At 46.2% G+C, this 11,683-nt stretch overlaps 1 protein-coding gene across 1 annotated transcript; it reads right to left on the bottom strand.

Annotated features, from left to right (window-relative positions):
* On the bottom strand, positions 1-3,862 carry LOC308137625 (proproteinase E-like; the record flags this gene model as incomplete). Its single annotated transcript, XM_080506377.1, has 7 exons — positions 1-207; positions 353-495; positions 701-837; positions 3,253-3,381; positions 3,493-3,590; positions 3,666-3,754; positions 3,820-3,862. 7 exons carry the CDS (start codon positions 3,860-3,862, stop codon positions 1-3), a joined length of 846 nt encoding a protein of 281 aa, XP_080362503.1.
* Positions 3,863-11,683: the final 7,821 nt, after the last annotated feature.

Genomic DNA, 11,683 nt, shown 5'->3' on the forward strand with positions numbered 1-11,683 from the left:
TCAGCAGCTGGAGGTCCAGCTGAGGTACTGGGTGGAGGTACTGGGTGGAGGTACCTGGTGGAGCCACTGGGAGAAGGCGGAGGTGCGGGTGAACACCGTGGGCTTCCGCGGCTCGTTGCAGACCCGGGAGGAGACGAAGCTGGTCACTCCCTGGACGTACCAGCGTCCGTCCTGCCCGGGACAGTTGAGAGGACCACCGGAGTCTCCCTGACGGAGGAGAGGGACACACGGAAGCCTCGTGAGGGAACGACCTTGCCCTCGCGTGGCGGAGGAGCGCCGACAACGACCTTGCCCTCGCGTGGCGGCGGAGCGCCGACGGGCCAAAGCCGCTTTCCTGCCACGCTTCACTCACGTTGCATCCGGAGACGTCGTCTCCTCCCGCACAGATCATGGTGCGCTTGACGTTGACGCCCCACCAGTCGCTGCGACTGCACACGCTGTGCTCCACCACCCGCAGCAGCGCCTGCTGCAGCTTGTCGGGCATGGGACCGTGAGCTGACGGCAAAGAGGATCACGCCGCTCAAATCCCCATTACATCACACGTCAACATGGCGGCAGCTTCGGGGAAAGTTACTTTGAACTGTAAGCGACGTGGAGCAGAGAGCGCCCGCGACACCACTGCTGGTCAAATAGCATTTGCATATCAATTCTGTTGCGCTTCTGCAAGGAGAGGAGTAATCAGAGTACTGAGTGACATTACTGTAGAGGTTTCCCCAGCCGGTGATGTAACAGGGGGCGCCGTGGGGAAGGATCTGGCCGTCCTCAGGAAGACAAGCCACGGCGACGCTGTCAGTCATGACGGGACTCTTGTCCAGCTTCAGCAGGGCCACGTCGTTCCTGAGCAGAGACACGGGGAGACGGCGAGGACAGGATCCTGCTGTCAGACTGCTTCAGGGCCTCGGCTTCACTTTGATGCACGGCGGCAGACTTTCTCTTGGGAAACGGTAAACAACCCGTTTTATTTGCACGTTGCGATCACGTCAAAGGAAACACATTTTCTGCTTCGGCTCGTGATAAAAAACTAAACTGAGACTGACACCGTGGATCACAGAGTCGATGAGATTATCACTGAAGGATTAAACTCCAGTAACAGCATCATGTTGTCTCACGTCTTTAAAAATACCCAACAGTCTCTTGATATGTTGAACAAAAGTAGGTATAAATGAATGAATTATATGGGAACTGCAGTAGATAGATGTTTGCTGAATGGACACTTTTCAAGCCCCTATAAAAAAAGATTTGTTTAAATTTCATCAACAAGGACAGAAAGAAACCACAAACAAACAAACAAACAAACAAACAAACAAACACTTGCTGGGCTGCCAGAATGCGAGACACACGTGATTCTAAACCTTGCAAACATTTTGAAATGCAACAATTCAATGTATTGATTCAAACTATAAGTTTCACAGCAGAATCGTCAATAATGCACTGATAGAAGCTCGGTTCAATAATAATTGCATGTTTTGATGTTAATCTTTAATGTGTCGCTCCAGATTTTGGAGTAAAGGGGAACTATGGCTATAAGAGCAAAGAATAAATACATTAACAAAGAAATGAGCCAATATTTTGTGGATTTAGAGAAACACCAGGTATTTCTTCAGTAGACTGTATAGATATTGTCTCTGTCCTCCTGAACATCAATATATCAGGCCGATGCAGCAGATTGAGAGGACGAGGACCCGTCCCTCACCCAGACCAAGACGCCAGGCGGCAGTGGAAACGACGCTCTGCATCGTTGGTCGGTGGTTTTCGTTACTCAAAGTGTTGCAGAGTTCAGCAGAAGTGATCAGTACAGATGAGGAATCCTACCCTAACCCTACCCTAACCATACCCTAACCCTACCCCTAACCCGACTCTATAGGTGAATATCTGAACAGGTTTCAGAAGGTTTCTGACAAACTGTGAAAAAGGAGGTTGTCTCTCTTTGTCATTGATTTATTCACAGCTCTGCTCTGACCCTAACCCTAACCCTAAACCTAACCCACTAACCCTAATCCTAACCCTAACCCAAACCCACTAACCCTAATCCTAACCCTGATCACATCTTGTTTCAACAAAACAACAGACTCAACTGCATGTAAAGCCCAGGTTTCACTCTAATATTAACCCGAGTCATAACCACGAACCTGAACCTAAACCTAAACCTAACCTCTAAACCTAAACCTAACCCTAACCCTCTAACCCTATCCATAACCTCTAACCCTAACCCTAATCTCTAACCCTAACCTCTAACCCTAAACCTAACACTAACCTCTAACCCTAACCCTAACCTCTAACCCTAACCCTAATCTCTAACCCTAACCTCTAACCCTAAACCTAACCCTAACCCTCTAACCCTAACCCTAACCTCTAACCCTAACCCTCTAACCCTAACCTCTAACCCTAAACCTAACCCTAACCCTCTAACCCTAACCCTAACCTCTAACCCTAACCCTAATCTCTAACCCAAACCTCTAACCCTAAACCTAACCCTAACCTCTAACCCTAACCCTAACCCTAATCTCTAACCCTAACCTCTAACCCGAACGCTAACCCTAATCTCTAACCCTAACCTCTAACCCTAAACCTAACACTAACCTCTAACCCTAACCCTAACCCTAACCCTAACACTAACCCTAATCTCTAACCCTAACCCTAACCCTAACACTAACCCTAATCTCTAACCCTAACCTCTAACCCGAACGCTAACACTAACCTCTAACCCTAATCTCTAACTCTAACCCTAACCCTAACCTCTAACCCTAAACCTAACCCTTAAATCCCAGGTCTCCTCTGATATTAAACATGTAAAGTCCAGGTCTCCTCTGATATTAAACATGTAAAGTCCAGGTCTCCTCTGATATTAAACATGTAAATTCCAGGTCTCCTCTGATATTAAACATGTAAAGTCCAGGTCTCCTCTGATATTAAACATGTAAATTCCAGGTCTCCTCTGATATTAAACATGTAAAGTCCAGGTCTCCTCTGATATTAAACATGTAAAGTCCAGGTCTCCTCTGATATTAAACATGTAAAGTCCAGGTCTCCTCTGACATTAAACATGTAAATTCCAGGTCTCCTCTGATATTAAACATGTAAATTCCAGGTCTCCTCTGATATTAAACATGTAAAGTCCAGGTCTCCTCTGATATTAAACATGTAAATTCCAGGTCTCCTCTGACATTAAACATGTAAATTCCAGGTCTCCCTAACACCCCACGGCCCCCCGTCGTGGTTGTTGTGGTCAGTGAGGGGTCAGGAGGCGCTCACCCATCAGCCACATGGTCGATGTCCCAGTCGGGGTGGACGACGATCCGCAGGATGTCCCTGATCTGCTCGCTGCCCTCCTGCAGGCTCATGTCGTGTTCCCCCAGCACCACCCGGTACACGTCGCCCGGCCTGGCAGACACACTCCATTAGACCTCCTCACCCGGTGGACGTCTCCTCCCACAGGTTCTGTGAGGCCTCCGGCTCTCCCCGGCCAGCCCGGGGTTGATCGTGCTGATTCACCAGATGCAGTGTCCGGCAGTCAGAACCCAGCGAGGCGCGACCAGAGTCCCTCCACAGGTGTGATGATAGCGGCTGCCGTGCTTCACCTGCAGGGAGATCTGAGGGGAGAAACGGGGGGGGGGGGTGAGGATTCCCAGTCCTTGTGAAGAGACACGTTGAGGCCCGTGGTTTACCTGCCAGGGCCAGCTGTGGGGGCGAGCGTCCTCCCCGTTCACAACCCTGCTGGGCTGCGGTGGAACAGCCGGTACTCCACAGCCAACCACTGCATGACACACAGACGTATTGGTGCCGTGCATTGAGAGTTAATGTCAATGTTGACTCACTCACCATACGCCGCCTGCAGCAGCAGGAGGACCAGCGTCTGCATCATGGCGTCAGTGTGAGGGCCTCTCCGGCCACACCGACCCTTTTATACCGGCCCTGCTGGTCTGTCAGCACAAACGTAGGTCACCGTGAACCCGAGGGACTCTCTTATCAGCGTCGGTCTCTGAGAAAAACTCACCGTTCCACAGATGCTTCAGTTGATCTGTCGACCGGCTAGTCCGATTTTAAATAGCCACAATAGTTGACTTACACAAGATGTGCTGAGAAGCAGAGGACATGACATCCCAACATTCAGCACTCAACATCGTTTTGAATGAGGAATTAGAAACATGGTTACACATTCTCTCCAGTTTAGCTGTAAAATACATACAGAGAAAAGACCATTTCTAGAAAGAATCTTGATTCCGTACATTTCTAAAAACCTGCAGAAAGTCAGAATCACCCAAAGTCCAGAATTATCCCCAATGTAGTTTCCAACGACCGAGCCATGCCTGCATCGTCATTATTATCTAGCAAAGGCCTGTTGGCTAGTGTGGTGATTGTATCTCATGTCGCTAACTTCCTTACTAGAAGCGCTTGTGTTGTTTGTTGTGATATGAAATCCATCGGACCAAGACCAAACAACTGAAGCATGAATGTTTTGACGTTTCTCCTCGCAGTTTTCTAGATGCTTTCTGAGTTTTAGTTGCATTTTTGGTTAAAAATTCAACGGACTAAATTCTAAGACGTGTGGATATTTCAGGTCCACAGTGACCATGTCCTTGGTGGCATGTTCCGTTTTGGGACTCTGGAGATGTTCGCATGTGAAACTTCAATTATTTGTGCAATCCATGCAGAAAATGAGCTTCACATGTGTTTATGCAGAACTGAGATTTCCAAAACGCGGAGAACAGAAGAAACAATTCAGTCCAACTCAACTGTAAACTCCAAATAGTGTAGCGCAAAAGAACTGACAGCCTCTTAAACATAAAATAACTTCCCTGCCAGGGACTTTGTCTTCAACTTGTCTATGAAGGAGGAAAAACATGTTTTTGTAAGAGGAACTGGTGAGTGTGGAAGTGAGATTGAAAGTAGCCGAGGAGGCCGCTCAGGCTGACAAGAAGAAAGGCTGGAAGAAGACGAGTGTTTAGTGTCGTCAGCCGTCTGGAGGCCCGGCGGAGCGCGGGGAACGTTTTCCTCTGGCCGCCACAGAACTGGAACGCTTCGGGTTTCCCTGCAGGAGAAACAGTCCAGGAACAACTGTCTCTCCTTTAAGAACGTGTTCTACATTCCGTGTGCTGCTGCCCAGTCTGGACTCGATCCTTCACGCCTCGCTCCGACTGGACCCCCCCCCCCCGGGGAAACTAGCATCCCTCTGGAGAGGAAGACGCTCTGCATCTAGACATTTCTCTCTTTTACAGAGCAAATCAAATCAATACTGCCTCAACAGCTCAACTGCTCCACTTGTTTTCTTGCCATGTTGGGATAATTCCCCGTACCGAGACGGTGTGGAGATTTATGAAGCAGACTCCTTCTGCATGTTAGCACAACGCCGCGGCGACAGAACTGTGAATCATTCTGATCACGGCTGCAAAACCCAAACCTGGCAGTGAAGTAGCTGCTAAAGGTCGCTCAGGTGGGAGGCAACGTTTATTATGAGCAAGTGTGTTTAAAACAATAAATTCTATAAAGTTCAACTGTGTGGAAAAACAATCAATGGTTCTTTTAAATCAATTTAATGTGGGAGTATAGTGTAATTTATGACGGAAACATTGGACTGAACAGCAGAGTATTAATAGTAATAACACCATTAACAGGCTGTTGTATTTGTCTTGCTTATAATACAAATAAAAAAACCCAAACTGGACATTTTAAGACGGCGGACTGTTCAATAGTACTGGATGTGATGGAAGCACGTGTATTTTTCTATAAAATACCAAACATGTGAATCTCCAGCATCAGTACGTGCAATGGGAACATGAACGTGTGTCTTTAATGTCGTTTTTTAAAGAAAAGTCTTGCCCGCCGCAGAAACACTGGAGCCATTCTCTATTTCATCAGAAAATGATTGTGGGATCACATTACAAAACATTTCCCTTCAAAATGTATTTATGATGAGACGGCAAGTAAACGAGCTGTTCCTGAACTACTTGCGGCAATAATCATTTATTGTTTTTTTTTCTTGGTAGGGAAAAACTATATTCCATCAAGACGTTGTTCTGCTGAACTGGGTAAATTGATATTTCCAAAGAGAAACACAGTTCGCCACAGAAGCAGGCCTGCTCTTTATTCAGTGGTTGCTGGAGACGGAGATAAATGATCCTCCAGCAGCCAGCTCAGTTCAAGGCCAAGTAGATTTCTCCCCAGGTTTTCAGATATGTCAGAAATGTGACGAGAGCAGCCTGGAGACACAGGAGACGCTGCCAATTAGACCCCTGAAACATAAATCACACTTACTGCTCTGTCACATCAAGTGGCCAATATTCAGTTTCCCTGCAGCCGCCGAGCGTCGTTAGTACAAGGCATGAAACAGGCAGAGTGAATGTACGGCCCAGGAGTTACTGCACCAGATCATTTTTCACCTCAAAAGAGTCACGATACAACCCTTCTTTTATTTCTTCCCACAATGTGGCCCCCAATTACCGTTTCATCCACCAGAACAGAATATGCAGTTTAAGCAAATTACATTTTCTGTTAAAAATGAACATATGTACTATGTTGTGGTTTGTTCCGCTCAGACGGAGATCTAGGTGGAGGCAGTGACAACAACCAGGCGTGTTTGTGAACGGAGGTTCTGTTGGTCCTTCTAGGGTGTAAAAGAATCAAACAGAAGCCCAAATACACAATAATACAACAAAGGAGGGCCAGAGGGGTGATGTTTGATCTCATATAACAAAAAGGCAGCTTCTTCTCTCGAAGGCCTTGAACGAAAAGTTTCCACTAAAACAAATTCACGAAACAAAAGAGCAGCAAAAATGGAAAGAAACAAAACAGCTGATTAACCAAACGAAACATCTGGCGGCGCCACAAACTGCTGGTTCAGGTTCACTAACGTTAAACTGAGACGTGGATCTCAAAAGGTTCGAGTGGCGTCGAGCTCAAACGACCACACGGCGACGGAAACACACCAGACTGAACAGAACCTCCTGCAGCCAGCAGGTTAAATGCTGTCAGCTGGTGGGCGGGGCTTAGCCAATCAGCAGTCCTCCTCCAATCAGAGGGCTCCACATCTGGCCAGGGGGAGGAGGAAGTGGGTCAGGGGGCGTCAAACAGCATGAGGGAACAAACGTCCACACAGAGCAGGAGGCCTGGAAGACTCACATGTGAAGATGAACTTCTATTATGTTTTATTTACACTATTTCAGATTGAAGTAAAAAAATACAACAAATACAATTAACTCCCAAGAACCAAGTATTGTTTTAATACCACACATGATCCCTACACTTTTGAAAGTTACAACACTGAATGAGTTTGAATAAATGATGAAGGTGTATAATTATGGGATGTTTAGCAGCTGTGTGTGTGCACAGAAATATGAAATATCGTGGAGATACTGCCTATAGTCACTGTGACAGGAGAGATATACAACATACAATGGAAAAATACGTTATTGGGGAGAATATTGGGACTTTTCAATTAACTTATAAAGACTGAGTTTGTTCTTAGATAATAATTCTGAATAAAACACAAGTTCATAGAAAGCAGATGTTCATGAAATTAACACGTTAATGGATCCATTTTTATCATCGATTTATTATCCACGAGGCTTTTGTGTTTCATTTTTGAACTTTCATTTAAATGCCAATTGTTAATTGCCTCTGAACACACACACACACACACACACACACACACACACACACACACACACACACACACACACACACACACACACACACACACACACACGCACACACACACACACACACACACACACACACACACACACACACACACACACACACACACACACACACACACACACACTGGTGAACCACAACTGAACAGAAGCTTTGATGCCTGTGAACTAGAGAGTTAGGGTTAGGGTTAGTTGAATACGAGACGACTGTGTTCTCTCCTTCCTCTGTAGTGTAAATATCACATGAACTATCTGAATTCTGCATCCTGTGTTTGGAACAAGACAAAGTTACACGTCGAGAAACGTTCCCCTCATGAAAAGAGTGAATTCTAGCTTTGGCAGACGTGATTGAAAGCGATGACATAACGCCATTTGAGAAGCTGGCCGCTGGATTCAATCTTCCCACAATATCTGTGCTACTATTTCCAAACACGTCATCTGCTGGTTTGTGCCGCGGGGGAAGGAACAGCAGCTGAAGGCCCACCTTCATCCTCACATCAGCACAATATTGGCTCTGAGACCTTGATGCACTTCTATTTCAACGGCTCGTTTCCAGATCTCGGACTGAACTCTGCCAGCAGATCCGACATTCTCTGTGACTTCCAGCACTTCACAAATTAGAATTATACAGTAATACTAAGTATTAGTCTGATCCCCATGTGTTTAAAAAGAAAGGTGAGGAAACACATTTTCCCTCCGACGTTTGAAAACAAACTGCATTAGAAATAATAAGAGTTTCATTTTCTGATCAATCCCTCCCATGTGTTCCCCTTGACCCCCCCTCCGGCTGTTTGACCTCCATCCTTCTCCTCCTCTTCTGCGTTCGCAGACATTTTCTATCCATTGAGAGGCAGAGGGAAGTTTTCCTGAAGGCTTCAGTCAAAGATAATTATGTCTGCAAGTGGCTCTGCACAAACTGTAGCCTTGAGCTTGGTATCGCTCTCTCTCTCTCTCTCTCTCTCTCTCTCTCTCTCTCTCTCTCTCTCTCTCTCTGTCGCTCTCTCTCTCTCTCTCTCTGCTCCAGCTCTCCTCTCAGTCGGGGCGAATGGGATGAGAATAATCCAATTATTACAGCAGATGTTGGTCCTGGGAACATAGAATTTGGGAATATTCACTCACTCGTGAAATGATGAGTAATTCTTTTTTTCAAGCATCGCTTTGTTTCACATTCAGCTCAGTCTGGATTGTTCCATGTATGTTTATATATATATATATATATATATATATATATATATATACACATGCACACCAAAGACCAAAGCAATGGGTTTGACTGGATCAGTTAGCCCCGCCCACTGAGTCAGCGCTGCTGAGTCAGCTTGTTGTCTGTCATAGACCCTCGGCTCAACAAAACAAATGTTGAAAGAAAATTAAAGAGCCTTTCATAACAACACAACTAGATCCTGTTCAACTGACACAATTGGATGAAAAAGTCCCAAATAAAATGCATATTTTAGGCTTTTATATTAATATACATCTATATATATATATATATATATATATATATATATATATATAAAAATTCTTCACTGGAGAACCTTCCCTGAAAGGCTTTTCACACTTTGTGTGACGGCACAGCCTCACAAACACTCAAGTGTTTTTCTAGTAATTCTCTCCATTTGGGCACCGTGAGGCTCCTGTGGCGTCACGTTACACTTTGATTCACTGCCACCACATCTTCCCCTCCTTCTCCTCCTTCCCCTCCTTCCCCTCCTTCCCCATCTTCCATTCCTTCCCCTCCTTCCCCATCTTCCCCTCCTTCCCCTCCTCCCCCTCCTCCCCCATCTTCCCCTCCTTCCCCTCCTTCCCCATCTTCCCCTCCTTCCCCTCCGTCCCCATCTTCCCCTCCTTCCCCTCCGTCCCCTCCGTCCCCTCCGTCCCCTCCTTCCCCTCCGTCCCCATCTTCCCCTCCGTCCCCTCCGTCCCCTCCTTCCCCTCCTCCCCCTCCTCCCCCATCTTCCCCTCCTTCCCCTCCTTCCCCTCCTTCCCCTCCCTCCTCTTTCATTTTCCTCGCTGCTGCCGAACTAAAAGCTCATCGGGGGAAATGAAGAAGAGTTTGGCCCACTGAACAGGTCATGAGCACATAAACAAAAAAGACTCTCTCTGCCCCTGGTACTCACCAGAGAGAAGTTCAGCTGCAGGATGTGATGAAAGACTTTTTCTCCGGAGAGAGAAAATGAGAAGCTCACGGTTGCTGCTGAGTGATGAGGGAGTGTGAGGACATGTGTCTCGCCGTGACCGTCCTCATTCTGGAAACACAACTTTACTCCACGACGACCAGAAATCAAAGTGACAGATGGAAATGAATTCTGGTCACATGCTCAGACTTTAGCAGTAATACTTTTTGGCACACGCCTCTGAGAGGTGCCACCTGGTTACTGTGAGGTGCAATGAAAGTGAGCAGATCCACAATTCAGGGTTCGCAACATCAAAAGGAAATGGACATAATGAGACTTAATCGTCGACTTTCTGACGGCTAATGACCCCAAAATGGACTGTCGGGTTGGATTAGATAGCACAGCGCTTAACACTAACCTACCAGAGCTGAAATGAAACAAGCTACTGGATATGTTTCAGTTTCAGAGAAGGACTCAGACGCCGGCACAAGGACGGCGACAGACAAACAGCAGACAGCGAAAGCCGTGAGGTGGTCTTCCTCTCCGGTCGCCTCGCCCACAGAGGCTCGGGTTTCCTGGCTCTGAACCATAATGGCAATAACAAGGAGGTCGTCTGACCTCGTCTGTGTTCCACAGTAATGTGTTCTCGTCCCGGGGCCGCTCGCAAGATCTGAAAGCCTCATTCCGTGACTTCACATAATATTGTAAAACTAACAGTGTTTGATTGCTGAAATGAGCATCCGGTGTTTTGTCGGCGGTTCTATTTCTGGCTGCTGGAGGACGACACGTCAGTCAGAGGCTTCCTGCGACACTTTGGTCCAGACTGAACCAGATAAACGCTTGAAGACTCATGAAACGACATCTACTGTTTTAAAAGACTCACTTTTAAAGCTCTCTTGATGTTTTCTTCAGCGCCATCAAGAAGTCGGGCTTCTATATATTTTTCAGACATCTTGCCTGCAAACTATGAAGTTTCTCACAAGACTGAAAATCGTCTTTCATCTCACTTGAACCTAAAAGAACATGTTGGGTTCTGTAATGAGTTATTTAAAGCCCACGGTTCCTTACTGACTCCCAGTCAGTGCATGGTGGCAGAAGTATTTCAGGGTGATTCCGTCCATCCATCCATCCATCCATCCATCCATCCATCCATAATCAATCAACACACACACACTATGCTATGCTATGCTATGCTATGCTATGCTATGCTATGCTATGCTATGCTATGCTATGCTAACTCCTATTCCAGTGTGACTCAATACTTGAAGAACGTCCTGAAATAATTTCCCTTCTGTGTTCAAGATTTTACTACGTTCTACTGTTTCTAACTGTCAGTGTACTTTTCTTGGATTCTGCATCAGTCCAGACCTCCTCAAGGTGTGACGGCCTTTGAGCACTTTGAGGTTCCAGGTAAAATGGGAGGAGCTTGTTTCTTCTGGCTTTCTGAGTCCAGTGACGATTCGACTGCAGTTTCTTTTCTCAACTTTTAACAGAAGAGCAGCAGAGCTGGTTGTGTGCTGCTCAGCGTCTCTGATGTGTGAACAAGCATCGTCACTTACAGGGCGTCGCTCACTCAGTTACATTACATTACATTACATTACATTACATTACAACTCACGGTGGGGCATTACTTCTTGCCAGGGGTTCTTCCAAGGGAAATCTAAGCACCACTGAGGGAACCAGAGTACTTATCTAACAATTTGTTCTCCCTGGAATCAGAACAAACTAACACCATTAGATGGGGACGAGATTCAGACTTTGGCTTTCAACATAAAGTTACTATTGCACTGATGTAAGTTACAATTATCAAGACCTGCACTTACAAGGAATAAAAATCATGTTGGAAATGATACTCGTGTGATTGCAAACAGATGTGGAACAACACTGATTCAAATCTACAAACTTGTCTGCTGC

The sequence above is a fragment of the Blennius ocellaris genome, assembly GCF_963422515.1.
Source record: "Blennius ocellaris genome assembly, chromosome: 12".
Taxonomy (NCBI): Eukaryota; Metazoa; Chordata; class Actinopteri; order Blenniiformes; family Blenniidae; genus Blennius; species Blennius ocellaris.